At 50.8% G+C, this 17,517-nt stretch overlaps 1 protein-coding gene across 10 annotated transcripts in view; it reads right to left on the bottom strand.

Annotated features, from left to right (window-relative positions):
* The window catches only part of LOC132452260 (histone-lysine N-methyltransferase 2C-like), a 66,871-nt gene that overhangs the window by 33,507 nt on the left and 15,847 nt on the right, over nt 1–17,517 (bottom strand). For 9 of the 10 annotated variants that reach the window (XM_060044766.1, XM_060044761.1, XM_060044762.1 and 6 more), the window contains exons 13-31: nt 12,045–17,404; nt 11,592–11,876; nt 9,887–11,271; nt 9,658–9,786; nt 8,261–8,386; nt 6,400–6,522; nt 6,076–6,177; nt 5,651–5,755; nt 5,229–5,410; nt 4,495–4,659; nt 3,853–3,977; nt 3,688–3,750; nt 3,485–3,587; nt 3,094–3,215; nt 2,733–2,861; nt 2,447–2,560; nt 2,228–2,343; nt 1,633–1,816; nt 1,314–1,391 (exon numbers count right to left, since the gene is read on the bottom strand). In XM_060044766.1, coding sequence (XP_059900749.1) covers nt 1,314–1,391; nt 1,633–1,816; nt 2,228–2,343; nt 2,447–2,560; nt 2,733–2,861; nt 3,094–3,215; nt 3,485–3,587; nt 3,688–3,750; nt 3,853–3,977; nt 4,495–4,659; nt 5,229–5,410; nt 5,651–5,755; nt 6,076–6,177; nt 6,400–6,522; nt 8,261–8,386; nt 9,658–9,786; nt 9,887–11,271; nt 11,592–11,876; nt 12,045–17,404 — 8,996 coding nt within the window. The remainder of the gene's footprint in view (nt 1–1,313; nt 1,392–1,632; nt 1,817–2,227; nt 2,344–2,446; nt 2,561–2,732; nt 2,862–3,093; nt 3,216–3,484; nt 3,588–3,687; nt 3,751–3,852; nt 3,978–4,494; nt 4,660–5,228; nt 5,411–5,650; nt 5,756–6,075; nt 6,178–6,399; nt 6,523–8,260; nt 8,387–9,657; nt 9,787–9,886; nt 11,272–11,591; nt 11,877–12,044; nt 17,405–17,517) is intronic. The other variant, XM_060044765.1, reaches the window with a different exon arrangement.

Below are 17,517 nucleotides of genomic sequence, written 5' to 3'. Positions count from 1 at the left end.
GTACCGTCGGAACACGGGTCAAATGCGGTTCTAAGTATTGCGGGTACGGGCGGGTGCGGGTTTGCAAAATAAGACACGTGCAGGACTCCAGCACGGGCACACTAGCCGCAGATCCGAAGAACGAGCAAATAGTTTGCGCATTGTTCAAACACATATAGCAGGTTGTGCAATCTTTCTCCTTCTCACAGAGACGGTTACGCGCGGTCGATATTTAATCCTAGGACCCTCCCCCTCCATAAATTAGCCACTTACAGTGTAAATTTCCTATCCATCTCACACTCATTGGCCTGCTACAAATTCCGGATTCGATGACCTGCCCCTTCCCCGTTTAACGTGTACAAAAAAATTAAAAAAGGGCGAATTTACTGGCCGCGACCAGATGCAAAATACAGTCCCAAACTCTCAAATTTTGGTCCCAGTCAGGAGCCCTGCGATGTATAAAATCACAAGAGCATTCTTTAATTTGAGAGACTATTTTATTTTATCTAGAACATATGTTTGTTCCGTATTGAAATTATTAGAAAATCCTTTATTATTGTTTCCAGTTTTGTTAAAAATTAAAAGAATGGAATTGAGAACATCTCTTGCAGGTGATTTTAATCACTGCACTTAATTCGATCCCAAGATATAGCGCTGGGAGTTTATGTCGGCGCTGCAAGCAAGCATGTACTTACGTGTAGGACGTGAATATAGGTTGCTTTGATAACATTAAGATTTGCCGTTGTACCGCAAGCATTTTGTTTTGGATACCAACTTATTACGAAAGAGTGATGGCCTATTTTACGTCTCCAAAACACACCCACAAACAGCCATTTGCTATACTATTTTACACTAGGGTTAAAAAGCAAAACTCCTCCTCCTGTAATTCAATAAATACAGTGGATATTTTGGTGAAAGGACTCTGTACAAGAACATCTTCAATCGGTTATATAGGTTGGGCAATACAGCTTTCTTTTTCACCTGCGCAATTATGTTGGAATTGGCCGCATATTCCCATCGTGGCAGATTTTTGGATGGTTTTTTTCTGCCATTTCCACAACAGTTATTTGCTACAAATCTGGTGTCAAACCACCTGTAGCCACAACTAAGTGTTGCAGATCTGCTTTTGGGGTAGATACAAAGCTTCAATGCTTGGTCCCTCTGCTATTGTTTAGCTAATGCAAGTTAGCGGCGCACACATTAAACACAAATTACGCCCTGGTGACAGCAAGACAAGTAATCTCTGCATCCCTCGTTGAGAGTAGTAGACGATGTACCATGACTGTCAGTGATTGACGGTGTGATTTGAGTAGAGTGAGTGTGCGTGTGAATACCTGTGTGTCCAGTGGCCAGTATGTGGGCGTCAGTGTTGAGGACACCACAAAGATCCACAAGAACATCCTTTGACATGGCTGGATGACCAAAATACGCACACACACACACAGAGACACACATAAAATAAAGTAGAACAGTGACAACGAATACAAAAAAACAAACAAACATGATTAACAAATGGACAGTGGAATTCAAAAGGAAAAAAAACATGAAAGATGCCCTGTCATTTGAGTGATTTGTCCAGAAACAATTCATATCGTCCTGGCAATCACATCAAACATCACCATGGAGACGGATGTGAGAGAAGACTTTACTCACACAGAGGCACCTGCTTCCTGCCCGGAATGGTTGTCATGGCGCTCGTCGATGCGTTGGCAGGGGAGTGGTCCAGTGACGTAGGGGCGAGGACTTTGGTCTCTGCTTTGGATTGGTCATGACTAGCGGCTACGGCGCTGTCCTGCTGCTTGCTCTTGTCCAGCAAGTCCCGCCCAAAAAAGGCTTCCTGAGACGAGACAACAGATAATGGGAAATAAGAAACCTTGTTTCACTCTCTCTCTCTCTCCGTCTGTCTGTCTGTGCCAGTATGTGTGTGTGCTACACAAATTATCTTTGGGGCAATTTACTTCTCCATATATTAACATGCAGTATAAACGTTATGTTGATGTATATCACGTTAAATGGTGTTTATGTACTCGTTACATGGTGTTTATGTACGCGTTACATGGTGTTTATGCATGCGTTACATGGTGTTTATGTACGCGTTACATGGTGTTTATATACGCGTTACATGGTGTTTATGTACGCGTTACATGGTGCTTATGTACGCATTACATGGTGTTTATGCACGCGTTACATGGTGTTTATGTACGCGTTACATGGTGTTTATGTGCGTGTTAGTGTCTAGGTGTCGGACCTGAAGGTACGATGGGAATGCTTCTTCCAGTTGGCTCTTCTTCTTGCGGTATCTCTTCCTAACCTTCTCCACCTGGTCAGCAGGGGGCGCCGTCTGTCCCTCCATCTCAGCACAAGCTGAAAAAACAAAACAGTCAAACCAAAGTTTGAACACAAACGCATGTACGGACATATATGGCACTAACAGGATGGGAAGAGACCAAAGCAGTGGAGTGCCTACCCTCCTCTTTGGTCTCCATGAAGGAGCCACTGGAGTCTTTCCTGCCCAGACATCGTCTAGCTCCGCCTGGCCCGGCCTTCCCCCCTCTCTGACGCACCATGAAGCCACCGATACCTAGAGAGACAAAGGGTTCAATGAAGAGGAACACAAGAGGGAGCAGGTCAGAGGTCGACAGGTCCACTAGACTACTGTCGCTCAACCAAGCAAGACGTTGCCAAGCAAAACATCCTCGAGAAACTAGTGGAGCAGACGATGCAAATTCTTTACGACCCCGCCCGCTTCTCACCGGGCCGGTAAGGTTTCCTCTTCCTCTTCTTGTTGCCGTCGGTAACCTCCATGTCCTTGTTGACGTCGTCGTCATGGCCGTGTTCCCGCTCCGGGCTGGAGTCTGACTTCATCTCACACTCCAGCCCACCTGGAGGCGTGAAGGACAGCAGGGGGGGGGGGAAGAAGACGCAGGTTGAGAGAGAAGTCAGCAGAATAAAGTCATACCAAAGTGTCTCCAACTTTCTTTACAGTGACATTATTTTCCATGGCTAGGGTCAGGGAACTGGTTTCAGCAGATACAGTGACCTCCTGTACCACCGTGTCCCCGTGTCCTGTAGCTTATGTAACCCCAGACACTATAATGACGGTAGGGGACGGACCTCTGCAGTCATCGCGGTCGCCGTCCCGGCTCAGGTCGCCCTGGGCATCGGGGTCAGGGGGGGTCTGGAGCACAGACACCCGGTTCTGGTTGATGATCCGCAGCTTCAGCTTAGGCTTGGACCTTGACAAAGACAACACAACACAAGAGGTCAGAGGTCAGACAGTCGATGACAGGGGACAATGTATTTCTGACAGCGGTGGTCTGTATCAATATGAAGCAGCTGATGAGGACACAACTAACTGCGTCAGGGATAATGACGGCAGGATGGTTTACTGTAATGTACACAGCTGTATGAAGCTTGAAGCTCGCCGTGGCTTTCAGTGGTCTGGGCGATGGGTCGTTCAGATTGACAGTCACTATGGAAACAGCACAAGAGGGACTGGAGGTACCTGCGGTATCGTCGCGGCGACGTGAGCGGCTCCACTAAAGACTGGAGCTGGGTCAGACCGGACTCGGTGAGCCGCACGCCGTCCTGGGTGAAGGTCTTCACTTCTGGAGACAGAAGATGACATCAGGGCTCTGGTTCCAGCGCTTCTCAACCATTAGGGATAGTCGATTGATTACTTGAGCTACATCAATGGAGGGGGCTTACCAGGATCTCGGTGGCGGGGAACAATCTGGGCCATATAGGGGGCTTCGTAACTGTCGGATCTCGCTGAAACACACAAACACACACACACGCACACGTTTTATTCCACATTTAGAGAAAACGATAAGCCCTCTTTTTCCCACAATCTATCTGTCGTCGCCCATTCACCTCTGATCGTATTACCGTAGGCGGTGCGGCTGTGAGTGCGGCACAGGGTACAGTCAAAGCCTTCGTCGGCAGCGTACTCCACGTCTTCGTCGTTGGTCAGCCCCTGGCAAAGAGCGTGGACCCACCTGCCAACACAAGACGAGATGTGATTAATGTACATGTTGGATGTATTCATTACAACCAAAATCCCCCACTTACTTCCGGGCTTCAGTCAAATACATAGAAACAGATTATGATTTAAGGACCCCCCCAAGTAGAACTTCACTGTGGACTCTTCTGCAATGTCTTTTAGAATACACACTTGTCTAAAAGTAACTCATCAGATGTAACAAATCCAACATGTTGCCTTCTAGTTGAGCAAGCGTTAATGAATGCCAGCAGAACGTTAAGCGCCTCTGATGAATTGTTTAGTACAGTTCGATTCAACAAGCATAATTACACAGCTAAGGATGCATGCCGCATGTTGTGGTAGCCTGCAATCATTTACACATTTCTTTCAGACCTAGGACAGTAAACCAAAATGTGGCAACTGAATTAGCTACAAAACAGGAGGCCTGTTTAATTCTGTGATCCCAATGATACTTAACTTAAGTGGGATTTTGAATGAATCAGACTAAGGTAATTAGGTGTGTGTTTCCGTACCGGTCACATTGCTGACACTGGAGAATGAGGTCATGGTGGTTGTAGGATCGCTGGCACAGGGGGCACTGGGCCAGGCTGGCACAGGGACCACACTGGGTGTAGTTCTTCTGCCAATCAGAGCGCAGGCCTGGCGATGTCGCACCACACTGAACGCAACACACACACCTGGAGGGGGAGAACACACATATGTTTACACGTTCTTAAGCTTGGGATACAGAGTACTTATATCCTTTGTATGAACAGTCGCAGTCATTCCAGTTTACTCACACACACACACACACACACACACACACACACACACACACACTCTAGACCGGGGGAAGTGTACACATTAGGTTGAGCTGATCCATGGTTAGTGGTAGACACATGTGTCAACACATGGGGGGTAGAGGTCCTGCACACGCAACTGTCTGCAACAACAGTGGCTGGGGACTGCTCATGTGTGCGCTTACGGTAGTCAAATGAACACAAAGACTTTGTGTGTTCCAACTATCGTTATCATCCTGGTTCTGTATTCAAGCCACTTTTTCCACATCCTTAGTCAACAGATCTGCCTCGAGAGGATGTCTGTGCCCTATCACAGCCTGTGATAATCCCTTACCCATAAATCCATCTGTCCCACACACATTCAAACACAGTACACACGTAAGTCAGACACACACACACACACACATAAAGTTATAACTGCTTTCTCATTAAAAAAGCCGGGAGTTTGATTGACAATGTGAACCCACCACTTGCACTTCCAGGCTCCCTTGGGCACCGTGTGCAGAGGCGGGTCCAGACAGTAGGTGTGGTAGCTGATGTCACAGTCGTCGCATAGCAACAGTCGTCCTGGGTCGCTGGCATCCCCGCACGCCTCACACACCGTGCACTCCAAGCAGCGCCACCCCTTGGTCAGAATGACTCGCGTGATCTGAAGAGGTAAAAAAGACCATATGAATACAAACTATGAATCTAAATATAGCAAACAAATGTATAGGGGTTACGAGTGGTGTTTGCTGTTGGCCAATTATGGGCTTACAGATCCCCGCATCCAGGAATATGATGACACGAAAGAAAGTGAAATGAGCAGTTCACCCATTTGTGCTCATATGCCGTCAGACTTTACATTTTTAATCTAAAATATGATACGTGGGACTCCATGGGGACTCACCTTGATGTTGACACAGAATGGATGGTAACACTGTCCACACTGGGAACAAGATAATAGTCTCCCCTCAGCTCCCTGGCCAAAGCTCCCACACACCACACACATGTCCTGTGAAACAACACACACACACACACACAACACTGGGTCAATAAAAACGTTTCAGCGTACACAACCAATAGTGTTTCATTTTAATATGGACAATTTTAAATGTAAAATAATTTATTTAAATAAAAAAAAAAGCTAAAATAGTTTGTAATCAAGCCTAGGCAGTACGGATAAGCTAGATTTTGAAAGTAGATAACTGACAAAATCGCCCCCCTCCTTTCAGTCCTCCCTCAAAGCAACTACTAAAGCACCTGAAATTGTCCTTTCCCCCTCCTCTAATCAAAGAAGAGAAGGACATAAGTCAGCCAGACAGAAAGACTGACCTGTCGGAGCGTAAAGTGGTCAGAAGTAGAGAACATGACCACTGTGTTGTGCATGGAGTTCTCTTCCTCGTCCTTCAGCTGATAGACCGGCTCATGAGGGATCTAGAAGGAGAGAAACAGTTAAGAAATGATTCAGTGATTATTCAGTGAATGAGAGTGAACAATGAGAAATACAACAAAGAAGATCAAAATGATCCACTAGAAGGGACCAAGGGTGTCTCTTTGGGCATGAATGTAGCACTAGGGCGTTAGGACATTTTTTCCTTTTCATGTGTGGATTTGCGTGTTCATGCAGATATGTGCTTATGCATGTGCTCTTCTTACGCCTGGCGACACAGGGATGTACTCCTGGGTCTTCAGTCGGCTCCTTCCTCGACCTCCTCTCCCGCCCCCGAACCCTCCTCCTCCTCTGGCTCTCCGCCGGCCTGGGAAGCCGGACCCTCGGCCCTGGATAGAAGAAGAAAACTGTTCAAAATGGAAGGGATACATTCACCATATTACAACCCTATCCGTAAAGGGCCGATTATGGTCCCACGTTCACGCAACGCAAGGGGGTTACGGACCTGTGACGTCCTTCCGGACCCTCCTTGCGTCCACAGCAAGGGCCTGACGTGTGCCTCCCAAAAATGTGTAACCTTCTGTCGAGGCGACGCAGTAGCAAGGGCTGTCATTGGTCGGCGTACTAAAACCTGACGCAGAACCAAAATAGGTTCCGGACTGCGTCGAAGCGTCTGCGTGGTCCTTGCTGGTGCGTGAACGTGGGACCATAATCAGCCCTTAAGTATATCGTTTACACCTGTCCCTCTCGGCCACTCTGTCCTGCCTTTGTCCCTATTCGTTCTGGGAACTACGGGTTGGATTCATTGGGTATGACTGGTGGAGGATTTCCTTCACATCTGCCCCACTCCGAGTGCCTACAAACTCTGATTTGGCCCTTAATTTGTGGTGTGAGGGGCTTTGCATGCTCAGAGTTTGTCTAATGCTTTTTAGCATAGTTAAATTCAACTCTTTGATCGATTTGATTTTAATGAAATATATTTGGGGGGGGGGGGGCGTTTTGTTCGTTATTTTTCCATCACTCTAGTGCAGGGATGGGCAACTGGCGGCCCGCATCCTCACTCAGTGCGGCCTGCATCCTCACTCAGTCAGGCCCGCACATAATAAAAAATAAAAAAAAATAAAAAAATAATAATAATAATAATTGATCGAGTTACAGAAAACTCGGTCAAGAAAGATGAGAAGAATTCATAGAATTCAAAGGCAAACCCATGCGTCTAGTTTGCTTAGAAGCGATATCAGTCATTAAAGATATCCACTTAAGTCGCCACTACAACTACTACAACTGCTTGTTGGGTTTGAGTTCATTGAGTTGTTGCACTTAATGTTGGGCCACTGTTTTTCAGTTTTTTGACTTCATTGAATGATGATGTATGTGAGCCCTTTGCACTGATAAAAATACTGACCATTCATGTGGCTGTTTGAGCATGGAAAACATGAAATGAATGTATGTTGGTTCAATTAACATACCGTACATAGGTTATGATTCTGGATGATTTTTTAGGTAGTGGCCATCCCCAAAATGCACCAGAATACAGGAAATCATATCTACCAAATTCAAAATTGTGTAGCTTCTCTCAGCTCACGTTTAGTTGAAGTGTGCAGTCATGTGGCCCTCCGATGGTTATGATGAAAAATGTGGCCCTCTTTATCATGAAAGTTGCCCATCCCTGCTCTAGTGTCTTCATCTAGCCAACATTGTGTAACACACACACACACACACACACACACACACACACACACACACACACACACACACACACACACACACACACACACACACACACACACACACACACACACACACACACACACACACACACACACACACACGATGAGGCCAAGCTAAGAGTTGAGACCACCAGATCAAAAGGGTGTCGATCTCTTCGTGGGGTAATGAGTTAAGATGACGTGAACAACTCACTGGGTTCCCGCTATAACCTTAGAGATACAACAGAGACGAGCTAGAAGGGGGCCCTCAGTTCAACATCCCTAGGCCCTACTCTGGACAGGGGAGCTGCCTCTGTTGCCTTCCAGGCGAGCACATTGATTCATTGGGTCAGTAGCATCAGTGTTAGCGTCAGCCGCACACGGAGAGCCAGTCAGGGTTAGGGTGCATTTCTATTACCACTTTCATGCTCCACAGGGGGGAATCCGATGGGCGGGACTTAGGGCTGCTCCAACCCCCCTCTCCTGTGGAATCCTGGGAGGAGGAGGGGGGGCTCACTGCCCTGCGATTACTCCAGCAGGTACTCTGAGGTTGGGAGTAGAGTAGGGCCGGAGTTACAGAGTAGAGACGTACCGAGTTACAGGAGAGTAGGGTGGAGTCACAAGTAGAGTAGGGCCGGAGTTACAGATAGAGTAGGGCCGGAGTGACAGGAGAGTAGGTTGGAGTAACACTCAGAGTAGGGGCGGAGTTACATGAGAGTAGGGTCGGAGTTAAAGGAAAGTAGGGCCAGAGTTACAGGAGAGTAGGGGCGGAGTGACAGGAAAGTAGGGGCGGAGTGACAGGAAAGTAGGGGCAGAGTTACAGGAGAGTAGGGGCGGAGTTATAGTAGAGTAGGGGCGGAGTTACAGGAGAGTAGGGGCGGAGTTACAAATGAGGTGCAGGGCAACACGTGGAAAGGGCCGGAGCGATAGTGGATAGTGACGGAGGTAGAGTAGGGGCAGAGTAACCAGAGTAAGGGTGAAATAAAGTAGAGCAACAACAAAAAAGAAAGGAAGTCAGGGAATGCAGGAGAGAATGGGAGGCGAGGTGAAGGGGATTAAATGTAAGATCAGTGAACAAGAGAGTGTTCGGTTGGCGGAGGGGGTGGAAAAGGACGTAAATTCCAAAGCCACTCAAAAACACTCAAAAGAAATCAGGCACGAACAAACACTGTAGAATGTGATGGTGACTGGGAATACGCAGAGCTGCAGCGTCATGTTACCAGACCAAAACACTGAATGGAAGTATAGCATGCATGCTGAAATTCTCCATGCTAGTCAACAGCAGGCCATGGGACCCAATACAGCTATTGCTAAAAAAAACATTCACTATGCATGATCATGTCAACAACACTCGTTAAAATGACATCTTAACACTGGGTTTATACTTTGCTACTTTTCATTGGTGTTGCTATCATTCCGAGTACATTCCCTATCACTCTTAGAGCGACCAGATACTCAAAGGACGTGGGAAAGTGGTAGCATTCCCCAGACACGTGCCATGCTTGGTAGCCCAAAATGCTGTGATCCTGCTTGATAAGCTCATGGAGACTCTCAGACAAGGGTTTCTTGAGGAGGGGACGCGACAGGAGAGAGGATAGCAGAGGAGACTATGCTGTTCTACATGACTGACTTTCAGTGGATTGACTTCTATACGTTTCAAGAGAGGCCTGCATTACCCTGTAATCTGCACGTTTTACCCAAAACATTGAAACGGACCGACAAAATGACAACACGCAGGCACGCACGACATGTGAAAAAAAACATTGCTCAGTTCACTCAGTCTGTGGGGAGGTGAAGAGTTCAAGAGCCGCCTACCTGTTTCACACGGGGTCGGCCAGGCGAGAACTTCCTCTTGGTGATGGCGGGTTTCCCCATACCGATCTTCAGTGTGATGGGGACGATGGTGGGGGACAGCAGCGATACGCTCGAACTGGAGACCAGTTGCTACGCAGCGGAGCAACAACCAAACAGTTAGCACCAATAACATGGCGGTGGAAGAGTTGAGTCTTTTTAAAACGTCTCCCATAGCGGTCTAACCCATTACCTTGTTGTGCAGCGGCGACTCCGTGACACTCGGCGAGGAGTCGTCCCGGGACAGCGGCGAGTGGGGAGAGAGTGGGGGCGAGCAGGGGGAGAGGGGAGGCGGGGTGGCCGGGTCCCTGGTGGGGGAGTTGTCGGGGGAGGCCTCCGTGGAGAAGGGGGACATCGTAAGGCGGATAGAGAGGTCGTCCGAGGGCCTGGAGGAAGGGGGAGGTCTGAGGCACCAGCTCTTGGCCCGGCGGAAGCGAGAGGGGCTGTGGGAGGGGTGCAGGAGGGAGGCCGGGGGAGACGAGGAGCTCATGAGCTCCAGCACCTCCGTGTCCAGCTCCAGCATGGGACTGACTGGCTGCTCGCCTCGTGCTGCAATAGGGGACAACGGCTCCTCCTCCTCCTCCTCCACCACTTCCTCCTCCTCATCCTCTTCTTCATCCTCTCGTGTCCCGTCCCCAGTCTCTCCTGTCCTCTTGTCCTTCACCTGTTGCTCCTCTCTTACCTCCTCCGCCACACACTCTACCGCTGATTGGCCCTCATCTAAAATGATCCCTTTCATCTCCTCCGCCACCTGTTGTTCCTTTCTTATCGCCTCCTCCACACAAGCCACCTCTGATTGGCCCTCGTCCAAGTTGATCCCTTTCCTCTTGACATCCTCGTCCTCCTCCCTACCCCGTACCTCCGTCGGAAAGAAGGAATCTGCTCCCGGTTCTTTCGGTTGTTCTTCCCCGTCATGGGGCTCCTTCGTTGACTGTTGCCTGGCAACCTCCACGTCGTGGATCAACGTTGACGGAGGTCTGGAGGTTTCAGCACGTTGCGACTCTGCCGGCACGCCCTCGTCATCTCCCGTCTCCTTACGTTCACCCAGCGGTTTATGGGGGTCAACGGCGGCCGTTGTCACATCGTCAGGGAATGCCAAGGTTTCCGATTGGCCCTCTGCCCCGTCTAGAGCCAAATCGCAGCGCAGGGGGGATCCTCCTCCTGCCGCCTCGGGTTCTGCCTCTTGTTGACCAGTGGACGCCTCCGCCTGGAGGAGGTCCCCAGGGGGAGAGGGGGCCGCGGCCGGAGAGGCCGCTGGAGAGGAGGGCTGGGGGGAAGAGAGGGGCGAGGGGGAGAGGGGGACGGCGGCCCGGTGGAAGAAGGTGGGGGGAGAGCTGCTGACCTCCAGAGAACCCGCTCTGGGAGGAGAGGAACGTGGGGAGTAGGAGGTGATGGAGGACGGGGAGAGAGGCCGGGCGGAGCTTAGGGATGGGGATTGCTGGGGAGAGAGCTGAGGGGAGGAGGAGGAGGAGGAGGAGGTGTTGATGGGGAGAGGGGGGGAAGAGGTGCTAGTCCGGGGTGGAGACTGAGAAACCATGGTCTGGATGTTGGCAAACTGGATGTCTTCAATTTCATCCTCTTCAAAGACACACACACACACACACACACACACACACACACACACACACACACACACACACACACACACACACACACACACACACACACACACACACACACACACACACACACACACACACAGGTTAATATTGTCACACTAATTATGATTGTTCAACTATTAACTATTTTCACAGTTCCACAATTTTGAGTGAGCATTTCACAAGTTTTACTATCACTAGAACATGGCTACTCCTGACTGAGTCAAAAATATATATGTGTGCACCTAGGTGCCTCAGGAAAACTAGCCCACGATGGGCTTTAATCAGGAAGATTATTACCTGGTAGTGATGTTTGAGGCTCCTCTTGTGGGCTCCCTTGAAATTGCTCCTCAATCTCCTCCTCTCGTATCGGGACTGCCTCCTTCTCCTCCTCGATTCTCTGGTTTTGAACTTTCTCCATGTCCTCCATCTCTGGTATCTGCCCTAGAACCCCTTCATCCCCCTGGTTATCCTCCTCTGGTTCTGTCCTCTCCTCAGCCTTCTGCGTCTCTGGTTCCATCTCTGCCAGCGCCTCCACAACATCATGTTTCTCCTCCTTCATCTCCTCCCTAGCTATGGTGTCATCTGAAAGGCCATTTAGAATAGACTTTTTAGTATTGGCAGACATGCTTAAGTAAATCTAAGGCAAAGAAGGTATTAAATTACATAGTAAATTAGAGTAAATTATATTTAAACTATATTTTTCTGTAGCAATAAGATGTGCAAAAAGTAATGAAATCTTAAAACACTCACCAAGAGGTACTTGTATCTGAGAAACATCGTCTAGCTTCGGGCTGAGTTGGCTAGGAAGCAATCCTCCAGGCCCAGGGCTGACGTCAGACCAGACTGAGGCTTCAGCACCCGTCTGTGTGAAGGGTAAATGTGTGGGGCTCAACGTTGGGCTTGAGTGTTGCGAGTGAGTGATTTCATCCAGAAGGGGGATTTCTTGTTGGCCGTTGGGTTCGTCCACAGAGGTAATTCCGTCAACTTCTCCGTCTCTGCTGGTGCTAGGGCTAGGCACTGCAGCGGTGCAGTGAACAGGACTCGATGCCGTTGGCCTAGCTGGAGTCGAAATAGAATGCACAGGGCTTGTGTGTGTGGTACTAGCCAGGCACGGGCTAGCACATATTGAGCTAGACTGAGAGGGGCTCGAATTGGGGGAACTTCTATGGGCAGAGGTCGCATTGATGGAACTAGACTGAGGGCAGCTAGTATGGCTCAGGCTTACACTGATGGGGCTAGAGGGAGGAGAATTTTCATGGACAGGGGTAGCGTGGACTGAACTAGACTGAGTGAAACTACAATGGACAGGGCTAGCTTGGGTTGAATCGGACTCGAGAGAACCACCGTGGACAGAACTGGCATTGATGGATCTAGACGGAGAGGTACTTTCATGGACAGGGCTACCATGGATGGAGGCAGTCTGAGGAGATGTGGCATGGACAGGGCTAGCATGAGTCGGGCTAGAACGAAGAGGACTAGCGTCGACCGGGCTAGTGGTGACGGGGGTTGACGGAGTGGAACCAGCATGGACAGGGCGATCATGGAGCGGTGAAACCGGTGGTGACCTAGCACCGACAGGGCCAGTGTGGCATGTAGCCGCCTGAGAGAAGCCGTCATAGGAACCGGGCAGGACAGGGCCAGCAGGACTTCCAGGAGGGGTACTCGTTGTCGCAATTAGGTCCTGGGCCTCTGTAACCAAGGTTTGCTGTGTTTGTGGAGGACTTATTGGCCTCGAGCTAACAGTAGAGTCGTCGTGGTGCAAGGGGCTGGGCGGTGTCGAGCCTCTGTGGCTGAAACAGTCTGTACTTTCAACAGATTGGGGGTGTACCTGAAGAGGACTGGCTGGAGCAGAGTGCATAGGGCTCCTGCAGGATCCCCCTGTGGGCAGAGGACTGGGAGCAGGGCTTTCGCGAGGATAACTGGCGTGTGTTGGACTTTGCGAGAGGCTAGCACAGGGTTCCTCGCTGCGGACGGGACTTTGTCTGCTGCTGGTGCAGGGATCAGAGGTGTACGGTGGAGCGAGCTTAGGGCTAGCACAGGGTTCACTGGTCTCAAAGGGGCTACGTGCTGGGCTAGCACAGGTTTCATTGGTGTGCACTGGACTGTGCGCAGGGCTAGCATTTGGAAGACTGCAATGTGTTGAGTCCGCCTGCTGGGGACTATGTGCATGGCACAGGCTAGAATGCGGCGGACTGGAGTGATCATGGGGGGGACTAGAGTGGGCAGAATGGCTGGACCCAGCCACACTTGGGGTGATGATTGCACAACTGGTGATTACTGGGCTTACTTGTGTTTGGCAAGAATTGGATATGGAAACAGGACTTGTATCACTTGCGGGATTATGGACAAGGTTGGTATCTGTTAACATTGGACTGAAGCCAGTTGGTGCAGCCATGGGACTACCTTCTCCCTGATTGGCATGTGTGGAACTGCAGTTGGCTTGTGAATGTGTGAGGCTATCAACAGAAACACTCTCACTTGTACTGACAAGAGTTGGACTTGAGCTAGTCTGATGGTGTGAAGGACTAGCCTCTGAGAAACTCAAGTGTGTGGTGCCAGCATCAGCGTCGTTGGTGATCGGGCTAGCACAACATGAATTTGAATGGACAGGGCTGGCCTGAGGGGAACTACAATGGATAAGGCTATCTTGTATTGAATCGGAAGGACAGTGGGTGGCTACAGGTATCTCAATCTGCTCATCCTGAGTGTCGGTTGAGGGGGAGGGACTTTTTGACAGTGGTGAGGCACTAGCTTGATGCGTTGGGCTCATATGGACAGTGGTGGCAGCAGGAGAGTCTTGGGCAGGACTAATGCTAGCAGTAGAGTGTGCAGCGGGCATTTCGCTAGCATGGCTGGGAGCAGCAGGGGCAGAGACATGAGTGGGGCTGACATGAGAACCTTCTGTTGCTGGGCTAGCTGGTGCCAGGATATTCATTATTTCTATAGATTCAGTAGAGCCAGCTTGGTTGTCCAGATCTTCTGAGGTTGTACCATGGTCAATGTCTTCAGAAGTGGGCAATGCAGGGTTAGGAAGTAAACTAGAGTCTTCAAGGCTAACAGGGCTCGGCGTGGGAGAGCTAACTGGGGAGGAGGCGGTAGGCAGGTCGAGAGCAGGGTTAAGATTGGCAAGATTACTTTCCAGTGTTTGGTTTTCATGGCTAGGACTAGTCGTTAAAGAGCCTGGAGCCTGCGTGTTCAGTTCTGCAGAGCGCTTTTCTTTTGCACTTCGAGGTGTAGCACTAAGCTGTGCAGGGCTAGCAGGCTGTGACCAACTACATTGTGTGGGTCTAAGAGGTGAGTGGGAGGGGCTACACGGAGCTGAAAGAGCCGTTCGGACCGCTTGGGTTCTTAACGAGAGAGTCGGACTACAGTAGGTGGGTGAAACGCTTCCCCTGTCCAGTGCAGAAATGTCCTGTTCAGCCTGATCCAACATTGGGCTAGGGGCAGCATTCTGAGTGGGAATACTTGATTCAGGGCTCCGCTGGTCCAGTGTAAGATCTTCTGTGGGCCGGTGCTCTGGTGATGAAGGGATTGGTGAAGACGGAGCAGACACCACTAGACTACATTGTGCACCAAGGTCAGATTGTGTGATATTCAGATTAGTGGGGCTACTGAGGATAGAACTTTCCTTTGAAAGTGTGTGTGACGTGGGGCTGTGCTCCCCGACCACAGCACTGAGCTCAACCGCCATGGAGCAAGGCCTGGGCTGTGTAGGGCTGTGTGGAGTCCCACCGTGTTGCATGGCAGTAACGGCCATGGCCTCCGTCTCTTCAGGCACAAGCTGGACCTCTGTGACAGTAAGACTTGAGGGGGGATTCAAAGGGCTGTCCTTCCCAGCACTCTGTTGGGTCTGACTGGAGATGGTGTAGTCAGTGCTGGGTGAGGGAGGATTGCAACGGGTCAGTGAAACCCTCATCATAGGCTCTGGAAATCTGTGCTGGGAAGGACTGTGAGTAGAGCCGGCAGCTGAAGCCTCTGTTGAATTACATGCAGCAGGAAGCGGGCTGCAGGGTGGAGAATGTGAAGGTGAGGTTGAGACCTTAATAGGAGAGAGTGGACATGCTTGCGAAGACGAAAAATTGAGTGGAGGACAGATGAGTTTCTCCTCTGTGGTGGTGGGTGAAGCACATGACGTTGAAAGTGGAACTGGGGCCGGTGACTCTGGGAACCGTTCAGGGGAAGGTGGAGCCTGTAGAGGAGAAGGTGGAGCCTGTTCAGGAGGAGGAGCTTGTTCAGGAGTAGGATCCCGTTGCGGTGAAGATGAAGCCCATTCAGAGGATGTATGGGCCTGTTGAGCCTGTACTGGGTTAGTGGATGCCTGTATAAGAGATGGTTGAGCCGGTGAAGGCGGGGATTCTAGAGGAGAGGGAGGGGCCTGTACAGGAGAAAGTGAGGCTTGCACAGGAGAAAGCGAGGCTTGCACAGGAGAAGGCGGGGCTTGAACAGGAGAAGGCGGGGCTTGAACAGGAGAAGGCGGGGCTTGAACAGGAGAAGGCGGGGCTTGAACCGGAGAAGGCAGGGCTTGAACCGGAGAAGGCGGGGCTTGAACCGGAGAAGGCGGGGCTTGTACAGGAGAAGGCGGGGCTTGAACAGGAGAGGATAGGGCTTGTACAGGAGAAGGGGAGTCTCTTAGGGCTTGTACGGGAGAGGATGGGGCTTGTACAGGAGAGTACATGGTTTCTACAGGAGGACATGGGGAATGTTCAGGAGAGGGAAGGGCTTGAAGAGGAGAAGGACCCTGTATAGGAGAGGGAGGAGCAAGTGGCATTGAGACCTGGGGCAGTGGCAGCAGGAGCAGGGTTTGAACAGGAGAGGGTGGGGCTTGTACAGGAGAGGTGGGGGCTCGGACAGGAGAAGGTGGGGCTTGTACAGGAGAAGGTGGGGCTTGTACAGGAGAGGAGGGGACGTGTACAGGAGACAGTGGGGCTTCAATAGCTTGTACAGGAGACTCTGGGGCCTCTAGAGCTTGTACCGGAGGCTCCAGGTCTTCTAGAGCTTGTACAGGAGACTCTGGGGCCTCTAGAGCTTGTACCGGAGGCTCCAGGTCTTCTAGAGCTTGTACAGGAGACTCTGGGGCCTCTAGAGCTTGTACAGGAGACTCCGGGGCCTCTAGAGCTTGTACAGGAGACTCCGGGGCCTCTAGAGCTTGTACAGGAGACTCCGGGGCCTCTAGAGCTTGTACAGGAGACTCCGGGGCCTCTAGAGCTTGTACAGGAGACTCCGGGGCCTCTAGAGCTTGTTCAAGAGACTCCTGGGCTTCTAGAGCTTGTTCAAGAGACTCCTGGGCTTCTAGAGCTCGTACAGGAGACTCCAAGGCCTCTAGAGCTTGTACAGGAGACTCCGGGGCTTCCAGGACTTGAGCCGGAGACAGTTGGGCTTGTACAAGTAAAGTTGGGGATTGCACAGGTGAAGGCGGGGCATGTACAGGTGAAGGCGGGGCTTGCACAGGTGAAGGTGGGGCTTGCACAGGTGAAGGTGGGGCTTGCACAGGTGAAGGCGGGGCTTGCACAGGTGATGGCGGGGCTTGCACAGGAGATGGCGGGGCTTGCACAGGAGATGGCGGGGCTTGCACAGGAGAAGGTGGCGATTGCACAGGAGAAGGTGGCGATTGCACAGGAGAGGGCGGGGCTTGAACAGGAGAGGGCGGGGCTTGAACAGGAGAGGGCGGGGCTTGAACAGGAGAGAGCGGGGCTCGAACCTGAGAGGGCGGGGCTTCTAAAGGAGAAAACAAGAGTTGTACAGGAGAAGGCGGGAATTGTACAGGAGAAGGCGGGGCTTGAACTGGTGACAGAGGCATTTGTTTTGAAGGGGATGAAGCCTGTGGCAGTGAAAGTGAATGCTGTGGCAGCATGAGTAGGGCCTGTATAGGAGAGGGCAGAGCCTCAGTGGGGGAAGGTGGAGGCTGCGAAGACGAAGGTGGGGCATGTGGAGACGATGGCATGTCCTCAGTATAGCTGACAGGCGGAGTCTCTGAGAGGGACAGAGTCTGTGCGGGGCTTTGCATTCCGAAAGCATTTGAGGTAGAGTCCTCCAGAGCCTTGCAGAAGGAGCAAGTGTAGCTGTCGGGATCCAATGTGGCGACCTGTCCAGCGCACTGCACATGGACAGACCTAGAGATCACACACAAATAGAGGTCAAATATACATATGCAACGAGTTTCGAACGAGATGCAACAGGTGAAGCTATTTTGTGTGTTTGTATGCAAGCATTGCTGTGTGTTGTG

Source organism: Gadus macrocephalus, chromosome 23 (assembly GCF_031168955.1).
Source record: "Gadus macrocephalus chromosome 23, ASM3116895v1".
Lineage (NCBI taxonomy): Eukaryota > Metazoa > Chordata > Actinopteri > Gadiformes > Gadidae > Gadus > Gadus macrocephalus.
The sequence above is the reverse complement of the archived record's forward strand: the minus strand, read 5'-3'. Positions and strand labels throughout refer to the sequence as shown.